We start from the raw sequence: 15,026 nt of genomic DNA, 5'->3' as shown, positions 1-15,026 counted from the left end.
AATGTCTTTGGATAAAGGGAGAAAAAAGAATGAGTTTCTTGTTTTACATTTCTACAACTTTCCCTTGTGTTCATCCATCCTAGCAAACTAGGACAGCAAGATATCCTAACCTGCTTCAGTACTTGTCATATGGACAAAGGTGGCAGGGAATCCTCACAACCCTGGCTGTCTCTGCTCCCTCATTTGTGACATACCCTTTTTCTGTAGCCTTAGTAACAGTAACTATTCCCCAGTCGTTTTGTTTTTTTTTTAATAAGAAGTAAGGCAGCAAAAATAGTTACAGAACTGTGCCACGTTTTTTTGCTAAATTGTCCAGTGGAGGTACTGAGGCCTGACTTGGATTCAGCCAAGAAATTGTTTTGGTTGATCAGGTCTCCTGGAGACTGATGACTTTTCACTCAGTGAAATAACCTGCCCCTGATTAAAATGTAATAGTTTTCTGTAAGATTTTTTAAACAGAAGCAATGCCTTTTCCATATGTTATCTCAAATTACAAATACATTGGTGCTGATAATTATTTCCATATATATATTATCATGTCCTACAAGGCCTGTAATTTCCTTTGACCTAAGCTGTAGTTTGATACATTATTTGATCAGCGCTCTTAGTGAGTCATTTTATCCATATGTATTTAGTTAATTGGTTATTTTTCTCCCCACCCATGTTTATATATAATATACTCTACAAAGGAAAAGGAAATCTGACTGCTTGCAGCTGAGTCTAGTAAAAGAGCAATTAGGTTCTATCAGAGCCAGCAGCTGTCTGTAATGAATTCTGAATTAAAATTATGAGTGAAGAAAAGAATCCAGCCATCTGCAGGAAATGTGAAAATATTTTTATAACCCAATAGCTGAATTCTGGAAAGGGGTATCTCTGAGATTTCCCAGCTGTACCTACAGTAAATTCTAGAATATCCATGGACACACAGTATACTGGAACACATTGCGTCAACTTGGCTATCCTGCATGTTTGGCTAACTTCGAACAGGCTGTATTTTTATCTAAAATAATCAGCACAAAAGCCTCTTTAAATCATCTACCTATGTCTCTAGAAGTAAAATGCAGCTTTAAAAATAGTCCTGTTATCGTTTTGTGGAGGCTTTCCAATCAGTATTCTGCCCTGAACATTAATCTTTCTTAATTTTTCATACTTTTATAGACTTACTTCAAGGTTTCATTGGTTATTATCGGATTTAGTCAATGACTGCTGTTCCAAGTGAATCCTTCATTGTAGTACCTGTTTCTTTTTGGTTACACGAATTTTAAAAATGGTTTTTAATTGTTTCAAAATTATCATAATACTATCCAAACTCATTTTATGGCTACTTTGAAACTCTGCACCAAAACCCCCATGATTTTCGTTATATCTTGTGTACAGTATTTGCTCATAAAGTTCAAAATCCTGCAAAAAAGAGACAGATTAGTGTCTAATCTCTAAATGACAAATTGTGATTAAGAAATGCAAAATGCTTAGTGGTATTAACCTCTCACAACCTGATTTTCTACTACGATATAGAGAATTTATTCTTGTATAAAGACTACTGAGGTTAAAGAAAAGAAACATCAGAAGTAGTAGCGGTAACCAAGCTCTTCAGCTGTCAGTGGAGTATTGTCAGAGGTACTGGAAAGGGTGTTTATTCTTTTCACCACTTGGTCTAAGAAAACAGAGACCTAACAAGAGCCTTGATATGAGCTCATAAGAGAAGCCTAGGATTTTTCTTCTCTATTTTCTGCTGTGTAACATCTCACTGCATTATTATCATATTGCATCCATTTCAGTTTAAACCAAATCTAAGGTGGCAAGATCACGTTTGTCTCATCTTCTGAATGTATCCTCAAGATATATCAGTTCTCTGTGGAAAAGGAAGAGACATCTTGAGATGGAGATCCAAAACCATAGGTCTGCTACTAAAGTCCCATCACCTTCAATCTTGAGGACTAATTTCTGGTTATTTCCAAGTTTTCAAAGTAGGAAAAAAAAAAAGAAAAAAATAGGATTTGTAGACAGGTAGATCCCAGTTCATTTAGGGCTTTGAACTGTGATTGGTACTGAAAAAAAAACAACAAAGCAGACTGAGGACACCTGGTACTATGTCTTCTTTTTTGCTTTGTACTTACCAGATGAAATACTGTGTCCAGATGACAATCTGGAACCTCATCACTGTTGTGTCAGTCTAAAATCCAAGCATAACAAATGACAAATGGTAGTGTTCTAACTTTAAGAACAGGGATCCTGAAGGTGGATGGTGTTAAGAAAAAGAAACAATTGTTGACCACAACAGGTATACAAGCAGCTAGAATCAGAGAGCGGTCCAGAAGGACTCAAACTAGGAAGCACCTTAGTATTCAGCAAGTACTTTCAAGGTCATCCTGTTATCCAGTACTGTAGAACACATTTCCTCCCACCTTCTTTAATTCATTTTCAGATAGCATCAGTTCACCTTCCTATTTTCCACACAGATAGGGTAATAGCTCTTCTACATGTTCCACATGAAAATGTAGTCAAAGCACAGAAATATGCAAAAGTACAAAACAACTCTTCAAAACGTTCCACCCTGAGAAAGCAAACAGGTTGAAATGCAAAGAAAGCAAGGAGTAGTTGTTAGCAGCAAGCAGCATTATTTCTGCCCATTGACTTCTTTGCTGTGCTGTAATCTTCACTTTTATTTATTGATGATAGGATCACAGTGTACTTCCTCTCGTAAATTCCCCAGAAGTATCATTTTCTGTATATACAGCTGTTCATGCATAGATCTGTATTTAACTGAAGGTAACAAATAACTGTATGATGTATTTTTAAAATTAACCTCAAAATACATTCTTTTTCTAAACTATTTCACTAAACTCTATTTCAGTAAATTTTCGATCTTTCTTCCTTTAGTGGAATGCATAATGACAAGAAAGCTTTGTGAATGCATTGTACGGTACAAAGAATGTAAAATATACACTGAAACTGAACAAATGTCACAGAGAAGATATATTTAGGATAGTTACTCTTTGATGCTAAATACAGAATGCAGTACACAATATATAAGATTGTATTTAGAGAAATCGGAAAATAAGAAGCATATCTGAGAATGGGATTAATTTTGGAATAAAAAAATCAGAGTAAATCCTGGTGCACAGATAAAACAGTGCAGAGAAATATATATTATTCTAATTGCTTTTCTTTATATAACTGAGTAATTGAAGAAATCAGGTGATATAATGATTTACAGTAAGGTGTATATATAAAAATCCTCTATGAAAAGTAGGATTATGGCATGTATTGCTATATAAAATCAACAATTGACTCTGAAGGGAAACCGAGATGAGAAACAGAAGGTGTATGAAATAGAGTCAATGAAACTTTTCAGTAATCATATAGTGTAATTTCTGCTATATTCCATCTCACAGCAGAACAATAAGAAATCTTCCTTTCACCAACAATTCATCATTTCAGGAAAGAAGCAGGCAGAAGTGCTCTGTGATATTCTGTCCCTTTTAAAGAAGAAAAAGCAAGGATCAGAAATAGTGCTGTCCCTTTTCAATGGCATAGTTCCTAAAAGTGTCAGGTACCCAAAAGCAGAAGTGTTGACTGAAAGGAGCGGGTCTAGATGATCTGATTAACAGATAGAGGAGTGGATGCTTATGTGTTCTTTAAGTATGTGGAACAACAAGACCAAATTTAGACAGTGCATTTAAGCTTCTCTCCCAGGACATGTCTAGAACATTATTTTCTTAGAGTGCCTACCCAAATTCCAGCAAAGTCTAATAAAAGGATTTCTATAGGAAAAATTGTGTCTGTAACTTGTTGGTTAAGAGCCCTTAAAGGATGCCTTACTCCGTTAATTTCTTTTTGGCATCCACAATATTCTGCAACAATGAGTTTCACAATTTAATTATGTGCTACATGAAAAACTACTTCCTGTTTGTTTTAAATTCTCAGTCTCATCATTTCATTTCATGATCCTGTTTCTTGTGTTACAAGCAAAAAAGGAATAGTCATTTCCTTTTCACCTCTTCCACATAACGCATGGTTTTATGCTCTTCTTTCATAAGAGCAGCAGCCCCCTAGTCCCGTCCCAGGAGAGGAGGGGGCGTAGCCGGAGGCACCGTGGGAGATTTGAAGAGCCCCTGGGGAGTGTGAGCGACCCAGAGTGCGCAAACAGGGGTGTGGCAGTTTGCGCAGCAGTTCGCACAGGCAGGGCGAGCAGAGTAGGCGGGCAGGCAGGTATGGTTTCCACTCGGCGGGGCCCTAAGTCCCTTGCCGGTGCCAGAAAAGACATGGCAACCCAAACGGACCTGCCGCGGAAGCATGCGGAGGTGCAGGTGGCAGGCTGCAGGGAGTGCCAGAGCCTGGCCCTGGCACTCAAGGGTAAAGGAGACCTCACCTATGTGAGGTGCGAACAGGTCAACGACCTGATCTCCTTGGTGGCCCAACTGAAGGAGGAGGTGGAAAGGTTAAGGAGTACAAGAGCATCCCAGGAAGAGGATGGCGGGCAGTGCTGTTCCCTGCCTGTCCTGGGTAAAACGGACGGGCCTAATGCTCCCTGGGTAATGGAGGATCCTCTTCCTCCTCCACAAGGAGCAGGAGAAGACCTAGGGGATGAGGGGGAATGGAGGCAGGTCCCTGCTCAGGGTGGCAGGCTAATCCCATCCCGACCTTCCTCCCCTCCCCACGTCCCCCTGCAGAATAGGTATGAGGTGCTGGAGCCTGAGCGTCTTCCTGAGCATTAGGAAGACACAAATCTAGGTGAAAGACCCTCTACGGGGCTACGTAAACAGAAGCAACCAAGTAAGAGGGTTGCAACCAGCTCCAAAAAGGAGAAAAGAAAAGTAATTGTTATAGGCGACTCCCTGCTAAGGGGAACGGAGGGCCCCATATGCAGGCCAGACCCGACTCACAGGGAAGTCTGCTGCCTCCCTGGGGCTCGGGTAAGGGATGTTGCCAGGAGGATTCCTCAACTGGTGAGGCCCTGTGACTACCACCCACTATTAGTATTCCAGGTGGGTAGGGATGAGATTGAAGAGAGAAGTCCCAGGGCAATCAAAAGGGACTTCAGGGCCCTGGGGCGTTTGGTAAAGGGGGTAGGTGCACAGGTGATATTCTCTTCAATTCCTTCAGTGTTTGGTGAAAATAGGGAAAAGACTATGAAAGTACAACAGATTAATATGTGGCTAAGAGACTGGTGCCGTAGGTGGGATTTTGGGTTTGTTGACCACAGGACGGCTTTCATGGCACCGGGCGTGCTTATGCCGGATGGGAAACAGCTGAATCAGAAGGGGAAAAGGGTTATGGTCCAGAAGTTGGCAGGCCTGATCAAGAGGTCTTTAAACTAGGTTCGATGGGGGAGGGGGATAAGACCAGGGCAGCCACAAATGAACCTAGGGGTGACAGGCCTGCATCGGGGGCAAGGCCGCTAGCCCAGCTGAAGTGTGTTTACACCAATGCACACAGTATGGGCAACAAACAGGAAGAGCTAGAAGCCACTGTACAGCAGGAAGGTTGTGATGTGGTTGCCATCACAGAAACGTGGTGGGATGACTCTCATGACTGGAGTGCAGCTATGGATGGCTATAGGCTCTTTAAGAGGGACAGGCGAAGCAGGAGAGGCGGTGGGGTAGCGTTGTATGTTAGGGAGTGCTTGGACTGTGTTGAAATTGAGGAAGATGATGAGGATGACAAGGTTGAATGTCTATGGGTAAAGATCAGGGGGAAGGTCGGCAGGGCGGACATTACGGTGGGAGTCTGTTATAGACCACCCAACCAGGATGAGCAGGCGGACGAGGCGTTTTACAAGCGGCTGTCAGAAGCCGCCCGGTCGCCGGCCCTTGTACTTGTGGGCAACTTCAACTTGCCGGATGTCTGCTGGAAATACAACATGGCAGAGAGGAAGCAATCTAGGATGTTCCTCGAACGTGTGGAGGACAACTTCCTCATGCAAGTGGTGAATGAGCCCACTAGAGGAGGGGCCCTGTTTGACCTGTTGTTTGTGAACAGAGAAGGACTAGTGGGAGATGTGAGGGTCGGTGGCCGTCTTGGGACTAGCGACCACGAAATGTTAAGAGTTTTCGATAGTGGGGGAAGTAAGGAGGGGCAAGAGTAGAAATTCTGCCTTAGATTTCTGGCGGGCTGACTTTAGCCTGTTTAAGAGGCTGGTGGACCGAGTCCCTTGGCAATCGGTCCTGAAGGGCAAAGAAGTCGAGGAAGGCTGGACATGCTTCAAAAGGGAATTGCTAAATATTCAGGAGCAGGCTGTCCCAGTCTGTAGGAAGACAAGCCGTCGGGGAAAAAGACCAGCCTGATTAAACGGAGAACTTAGGCTAGAACTTAAGGAAAAAAAGAGAACCTACTTGCTCTGGAAGAAAGGTTGGTAACTTGGGAGGTCTATAGGGACGTGGCCAGGTCGTGTAGGGAGAAGATTAGAAGGGCCAAAGCTCAATTTGAGCTTGATTTGACTGCTACAGTCAAAGATAACAAAAAAGCTTCTACAAATACATCAACAGCAAAAGGAGGGTCAAGGAGAGCCTCCACCACTTGCTGAATGAGGAGGGTAGTGTAGTGTCAGGGGATGAGGAAAAGGCAGAAGTGCTCAATGCCTTCTTTGCCTCGGTCTTTAATGTCAAGACCGGTTGTCCTCAGGAGACTCCGGCCCCAGAATCTGAAGTTAGGGGCAGGGGGACTGTGTGAACCCCCGTAATCCAGGAGGAGACGGTTAGTGACCTGCTGTGCCAGCTGGACACCCACAAGGCTATGGGCCCGGATGGGATTCACGCCAGAGTAATGAAGGAACTGGCAAACGAACTTGCCAAACCACTCTCTATTATCTACCGGCAGTCCTGGTTAACTGGAGAAGTTCCAGCTGACTGGAAATTAGCAAATGTAACACCCATCTACAAGAAGGGTCGGAAGGACGATCCAGGGAACTAGAGGCCTGTCAGCCTGACCTCGGTGCCAGGCTAGGTGATGGAACAGATCATCCTAAGTGCCATTACACGGCACATGCAGGACAATCGGGGCATCGGGGCCAGCCAACATGGATTCATGAAAGGCAGGTTCTGCTCGACCAACCTGGTCTCCTTCTATGACCAAGTGACCCGCTTAGTAGATGAGGGCAGGGCTGTGGATGTAGTCTATCTAGACTTCAGTAAGGCATTCAACACTGTCTCCCACAGCATCCTCCTAGACAAACTGGCTGCCTGGGGCTTGGATGGGTGGACTCTTCGATGGGTTAAAAACTGGCTGGATGGCCGAGCCCAGAGAGTGGTGGTGAATGGGGCAAAGTGCAACTGGCGGTCAGTCACTAGCGGTGTTCCCCAGGCCTCAGTTCTGGGGCCGGTGCTGTTCAATATCTTTATAGATGATCTAGACGTAGGGATTGAGTGCACCCTCAGCAAATTTGCAGATGACACCAAGCTGGGTGGGAGTGTTGATCTGCTGGAGGGTAGGAAGTCCCTACAGAGGGATTTGGACAGGTTAGATAGATGGGCCGAGACCAACGGCATGATGTTCAACAAGAACAAGTGCCGGGTCTTACACTTGGGCCACAACAACCCCATGCAGCTCTACAGGCTGGGGGAAGAGCGGTTAGAAAGCGGCCCGGTGGAAAGAGACCTGGGGGTGCTGATCGACAGCCGGCTAAACATGAGCCGGCAGTGTGCCCAGGTGGCCAAGAAGGCCAACGGCATCCTGGCCTCTATTAGGACTAGTGTAGCCAGCCGGTCTAGGGAAGTGATCGTCCCTCTGTACTCGGCACTGGTGAGGCCGCATCTTGAATACTGTGTCCAGTTCTGGGCCCTGCACTTCAAGAAAGATGTTGAGGTGTCGGAGCGAGTCCAGAGGCGGGCGACCAAGCTGGTGAAGGATCTGGAGGGTCTGACCTACGAGGAACGGCTGAGGGAGCTGGGTTTGTTTAGCCTGGAGAAGAGGAGGCTCAGAGGTGACCTTATTGCAGTCTACAACTACCTGAAGGGAGGTTGTAGTGAAGTGGGTGTTGGCCTCTTCTCCCGGGCAACTAGCGATAGGACAAGGGGACACAGCCTCAAGCTTCGGCAGGGGAGGTTTAGGTTGGACATTAGGAAGAATTTCTTTACAGAAAGGGTTATTAGACATTGGAATGGGGTGCCCAGGGAGGTGGTGGAGTCACCATCTCTGGATGTGTTTAAGAAAAGACTGGCCATGGCACTTAGTGCCATGGTCTAGTTGACATGGTGGTGTCAGGGCAACGGTTGGACTCGATGATCCCAGAGGTCTCTTCTAACCTGGTTGATTCTGTGATTCTGTGATTCTGTGATCTCCGTTTCTCTTGAGTCTTCTCTGCTCCAAGCTGAGTTATCTGGTTTGATCAACCTCCTCTTCATACATTGTCATCCTCTTTGATATGTTTCTTCAACCTTATGATTTCTCTACCATTTTTGAGATGGGCCACACTGCTTGTTGTGGAGGCGAATGCAAGGGCAGCCCTTTGGCATGCAAAATGACCTCAGATGGGCATTCATGGGAAAATTTACAGAAACCTTCAGTAAATAGTGGATTCACAGGGTCGTGAGTGAAAGAATGAATGTGAGAGTGAATAAAGATATCACACAAAATCCTTTCAATTAGTTCTACAGAAACCTCCTAAATCTAATTGCAGTGTAAAATTGTAACTTCAGGTAAATGGCTGTCACATTTTAAGTGACAGCTCAGAAGTTACGTGTGGCTGTAATATTTGTGGTTTCAGATGTTATTTTCCTTCACTCCATTACTTTAATGAACTATTTATATATCTTTCCCTTTCCTAGTGCAACATGGTACTTCTTTCTCCACTGCTGACATGTAAATTATTTCTAATACTTGTGAGCTATCAGTGGAGTTGCTCTTTACATTATGGACTTCCACAAGTACATTCCTGTATTGCTTTGAAGCTGTATAGATGTCCTTCTGCATTTCTGTAAAGTTCTGGCTTATGACAGACCTAGATTTAAAGCCTGATGAGAGGATTTGAACTGCTGTAATGGAACATCCCTGCTAGAAGTGTTTCTTAAAATATTTTTGTTTTGTTTTGTTGAACATTACTAATGCTACATTTTTATCCTGCATGGAAAACTTGGCTTTTAAAATTATTTTAATAAACAATTATTCCCCTGCATGGGAACTGTTAGAGAAATTTCTTGAAGGTTTGATTCTGTATGTTTTAATATTTGAGACTTCATTTGCTTGTGTTCATGATAAAAACTGGTAAGACAGATTCTTGTGCTTGATCTCTCCAAAGCTAAACTCAGGATTAGATAAAGAACAGATTTACTTCCTGAACATTATTGCACTTCTGCAATTGCATATTACAAAAAAATTGGCTTAAATCTGGGACAGTTATATTTGAAGAACTTATGGTAATAGTAGAATTCTGAGAACATACATACTGAAATGAAAATCTTCATAAAACTCAGTAAAGGAAGAAAGATCTAAGGCTGACTTTTGATTTGTAAGCCTCCAATGCTTTTGGCAGCTATCTGTGAAAACTCTGGGAAGCTCTAGAGTGAGCTGTATCTACTTGTAGTGAAATCTTCTCCTGTTTTTTGATTTTTTTCTTTCCTTGTTCATTTTAAGAAGCTTTATATGACTTCAATGACAAATATGGTTGCCTCCATGCATAGCATAGAGATGAAGAAAATGCAATGGCTAAAATATTTTTTTGTTTGGTGAAACATTACACCTACAAATGTGTCGTACACCATACTTGATTGCTGGTATCCAACCATACCCACAGTGAGAGGAAAAGTAAGTCATTGTGCACTTGCAGATCAGTTCTTAAAGGTCTCTTGTAAGGCAGTACCAGAATTCTTGAAGCAGTCTGGTATCTCTTCTAAAATGAAATTTATATTTACCTCTTTGCACAAGGTCTTTATGCTATTTCAGTCAGATGTATCCCTTCAAAAGGATATACAGTGGTTTCATAGGGGCTTTCTTGCTGTTTCCTGGACAGAGTGGGGATTTTCAACTGTGTTCTAATTTCCTAACAGGAAAAGGAGGAAATTATCTAAATATTGCCCTTGTCAGACCTACTACAGAATTTCTGTGGGATTGGAATCTAATTAATCATATGAAGTTCCTGAATAAAATCCAGGCATTTTTATGTTTCCCATATCACAAGCAATTTTATGTACTTTCAGTTCATAAATGCAAGCTTCATTCAATCTGAAACTGTAATATTCAATAAAATTTTCCCCTGCTATGAGTCAAAAATGTCCTAAATGATTTTTGGTCCATATTTTACTGTCTTTACTTCGAATTAAATGATCTGTGAATACTGGCAATTACACTGCCTTCCTTTGCCAAATCACTGAAGTATCAGTAAAGGGTCATCATTTAAACAGCTACAAATTAATCACAAAAGCCAACCTTTAACACATCCGTACAGTGATTTTAATATGGAATGGTCCCTTTATGCCTCTTAATTTTTCTTTTTGTGAATTGCAGCTGTATTGCATCACAGGACATTAAACATATTTCACTTCATGGGACTGAGTCAGTCATTTTTTTAGAAATTTAAAACAAATGTTATAATAGGATAAATGATAATATTTGAAAAAATAGCTGTTTCCTAGGAGGCATACCTATTTAACAGATTGCTTAGGTTTTCAGCTTGTAAACGTAACAGCCTTCCAGTACCTGAACGGGGCCTACAGGAAAGCAGGAGAGGGGCTTTTTACAAGGGCAAGTAGTGACAGGACAAGGGGGAATGCTTTTAAACTGAAAGGGGGTAGATTTAGATTAGATATTAGGAAGAAATTCTTTCCTGTGAGGGTGGTGAGACACTGGAACAGGTTGCCCAGAGAAGTTGTGGATGCCCCTTCCCTGTCAGTGTTCAAGGCCAGACTGGAGGAGGCTTTGAGCAACCTGGTCTAGTGGAAAGGGGTCCCTGCCTGTGTCAGGGGGGTTGGAACTAGATTATCTTTAAGGTCCCTTCCAACCCAAACCATTCTATGATTCTATGTTCTTTCACTAGCTGAAATGATAGAATATTTTTTTTAAATTCTACATTTGACAGTAACACCAAAAGATGCGAACCAAAAGGACAAGAAAGTCAATAACAAGTGTAGAATTAATTTGCGAAATTATTCTCATAAGCTGAATTGTCATCATTAGCAGAAAGTAGATAGGAACTGGTTTTTGATGTTCCAGTGGCATGTTAGTGATGATTCAAACTGCATGGCTTCCTAGCAGTGTATCGGTACCATATTAAGAAGTCTGTATGATAGCAGAAGATAAGGAGAAACGGGAGATAAAGATAGGATAGTTTCTTGCTCTTGTATAGGAAGCTATTGGAGTTTGGAGCTAGAAGGTATGTGGGGGCAAAGAGGAAGGAAGTTAAAATATCCATAGAAATGGTTCCATTTTCACCTGGAAACCGTAAAGGGTAGTCTGGTAGACACATAGCTCATTTATAATTGGCAGAGTTGGAATGTCCTGAACACCTTAATGTAGTAAAATACCTTGCTGGGTAAGATGGTCTGGAGGAGTGTGTCAGGAGCCCAGTGGAACCAAATGCCTCAGTAAAAGTAGTGTGTCAGCCCCTCCGTCCTTTTCATGAAAACATTGGTGCATAGTAATGTGTTTTGGTCTGGTGTCATGATCTTCACAACCTCTGCATAAACCTGTAAACTAGCAAATATCTTCCATGGTACAGTATGCTAATAACTGTTCCTCTTTGAGTTTGCTCATTGGAAAAATAAATATATAAATGATAATAGAAGACATGAAGAGAAGAAATGAAAACTGCTCATTTCAGCTGAAAGTGCAAGTTTTTAACAGCATTGGAGTTTTGCAGTTGTGGTCTGTAAGTACCAGTGAATCTTTTAATGTTTGATCTGAAAAATAGCATATCCGGTTATAAACAGGGTGCTGGAACATTAATTCATTAATACATGATAGGAAAGAGAACCATACTCTGAACTACTGAGAACATCTGCACTGTCAAATTTATTATTTGTCACTTGGCTAACACTTGTTAGGCTGATAAAAACTGAATGTGAAGAGGTATTGTTTAAGGAATGGTTTAAAACTTTATATAAACCCATTTGACATACAAATATGTGCTACTTATGATGATTTCTTTGCGATCAAAAAAAAAAGAAAAAAGCAATAGTGAGACAATTTTTTGAGTTTTTCTCCATGATTATTACCAACATTAAGGTCTCTAAGGTTTCCTGGAATGCAGAGCTTTTATTAAAGAAGGTAAATAAACTCCTGTTTAGCTATGATAGCCTTCATTTCATTTGTCTGTATGTTTTCTTTCTCTACAACTCCCATTGATAAATATTGTTGACTGGTACGTTTTCTTAAGCTCAGAATGTTGATTAAGTCTTGTCAGAGTAGCATCTAAGAAAGTTGAAATTGATGCATTTTGTCTGATAGCAGAAGTCCTCAGCTGTTTGAAGGGGATCTTCTGGGAAGAGTAACAGGTGCCAAGAATACATGATTAGCAATATGTAAATATGGAAACTTAGAAACAAATTTACACCATGTGAGACTAAAACATCTTTCTGCTCTGTACTTCTTTCTGATTTGGTTGTAAGTAAATGCAGTTTACTGGTAACTGGCAAAGATTCTTAAAAGAGTCATGCAAGAAATAAAGGTTTTTTACCCTTAATTATCGATTTCAGGATGGGCTTATGATGTTTAATATCTCATGAAAATACAAGAACCCTGAGAAGATCTTGGGTTTTATGTAATTGTCCTCTAGAAGATGGGTTGTAATTATTTTTATTTCTTTCTATCTCTTTTCAAAAAATGGCGGTTTGTGGTGTTCTTAAATATCCTTAACTTAGATAATGTCAATGTCCTGAGGGTTTATAAACTGTTGCTTACTATACTACGTACTGCATTTCATGTCACTATCTGAAAACAGTTAAGCATTTAGAAGGCCAGAAACTATCATTGTCACAGACGTGATGTGATCCCGGATATAAAAATGATATACAAAAACCATTATATTTTGAACTTGTGCTTTAAATAGCTACATGTATGCAAATAGTTGAAACAAAACTTCATGAAGTTCAGTCACATACATGGCTGCAAAAAGATAGTAATCCATTTGAAGATTTGATTCAGTACAGTTGATGTCCAAACATCTTCATAAAAGAATTCCTGTAGAGATTTTAGGAAATATAGCTCTATTTAGCGCACAAGTTGCATATTCAGACCTTCAGTATATTTTCTAGTCTTGTGTGTTCTGTAGTCTTTTTTATATTCCTTCCACATCATTCCTGTTCAGTTATGCCAAATGTGTAATAAAGGATCATGTATGACTTATAGTAATCACATCAAGGTGAGAACTGTAAGTCTCTTTTTTGTGTAACATTGTCCTCAGGCCTTATTAAAGGTAGCCCATGCATGTAGCAGACAACACCTTTAAGAGAGGGAGGGAATAACTAAAAATCCTTGAAAGTCTGGCACATTTTGACAGCAGGTATCATTAAAAGAAACTGCTGTTAAGTAGGTCTATTACTGAGACAGGTTTAATTCTCTTAGATGCAACTGAATCTTTCATGGTCAAGGTTTATTCCTGTGCCAAGCTCACAGTAGCTAACCCATGTCATCTTCTACCCTCAAGTCCCACCAAAGAGGGGAAAGCAACATTCTAGCTCAGAGCTGTTTCTGAGGAATCCCGTACTGTGCAGAAAGCTAAGTAGTAGTAGTTTCTTTGGCCTCAACAAAGGGTTGATGTGATTTCACTTCAGAGCCTGCCTAAAAACAACTGATTTAACTCAGAACCTGTGAGGAAGCACTAACTTTGCCTCTGCCTGAAAAATATTACTCACGTAGTCTGGACATTAATTCAATGCTGTGATTTCAAGCTGTGTCTTTAAGCATATTTTAGTCCTTTCATAATCTCTCCTTTGAAATAATGTGACAATTGAGCATCCTGGTCCAGGTTCTGGCATTCCAGATGTTTCTTACATTTTCCTAGAGATGCAAGACAGACATTGAAGTGGCCAGCTGGGGATTTCACCAGCCTACAGCTAGCACAGCTAACTAAACATGGCTCTACATTGCGAAGAATAACAGTATGGTCTGGCTAAGTGAAAGAGCAGAGGACAGAACAAACTCTGTTAATAGGAGCCCCATTGACAGAGTTGGGAGTGGGATAGAAAGTTTACCTACAAAGCACAATAGTAATATGTGAGACTCATTTTCTGTAACATTATTGTTTGCCAATAAATTCACCTATGTAAACGGAATAGCAACAGCAGCATGTTTAATGAGTTAGAAATCGTGCTACAAATAAAGCTTGAATTCTTAGAAGATTCATCATCTCCAGTAATTTCCATTTTTAAGAACATATATTTCTAGAATGTGTTGCAATATGCTTTATTTCTATTGTAGTCAAGCCTGAAACTGCAAGATGCAAATATCTCATATAAAAGCATTCCACATTTTCAATTGCTTGTAATGGGTGTTAAAGGAGTTTGCTTATTTCAGGGCACCGAACTCTTTCATAAAAGCTGATGTTCATATTCGGAAAAATGTGCTGTTCAAATCAGTGTTACGAAACTTTAAAACGTGAATGCCATAAAAGTAAGCACAATGCATGAGATAGTCCTTCATGTTTTCCCCCCTGTGTTCATTTCTTTTAGTGCTGGAGTTGGCAGAACTGGCTGTTTCATTGTGATAGATGCCATGTTAGAGAGAATAAAACATGAAAAGACTGTAGATATTTATGGCCACGTAACTCTAATGAGAGCGCAGAGGAATTACATGGTTCAAACTGAGGACCAATACATCTTTATCCATGATGCACTGCTGGAAGCAGTGACATGTGGGAATACTGAAGTGCCAGCCAGAAACCTGTATGCATATATCCAGAAGCTGACACAGATAGAAACAGGCGAGAATGTCACAGGAATGGAACTGGAATTTAAGGTACTGGGATTTTATCTTACGGGGAACCTAAACAAATGGTAACACTTAATGCTGCTCTGTCCTCCACCAGTTGTTTCCAGTAATCAAAAGACAAGACATCAGCAGGCTAATATTTTAAATTAGGAAGAGGATCCTTTGTA

At 41.0% G+C, this 15,026-nt stretch overlaps 1 protein-coding gene across 1 annotated transcript in view; it reads left to right on the top strand.

Annotated features, from left to right (window-relative positions):
• Positions 1-15,026, top strand: part of PTPRD (protein tyrosine phosphatase receptor type D) — a 438,191-nt gene that overhangs the window by 407,836 nt on the left and 15,329 nt on the right. Inside the window, exon 33 of the mRNA XM_068423460.1 lies at positions 14,601-14,886. Coding sequence (XP_068279561.1) covers positions 14,601-14,886 — 286 coding nt within the window. The remainder of the gene's footprint in view (positions 1-14,600; positions 14,887-15,026) is intronic.

This window comes from Nyctibius grandis, chromosome Z (assembly GCF_013368605.1).
Source record: "Nyctibius grandis isolate bNycGra1 chromosome Z, bNycGra1.pri, whole genome shotgun sequence".
NCBI lineage: Eukaryota > Metazoa > Chordata > Aves > Nyctibiiformes > Nyctibiidae > Nyctibius > Nyctibius grandis.
The sequence above is the reverse complement of the archived record's forward strand: the minus strand, read 5'-3'. Positions and strand labels throughout refer to the sequence as shown.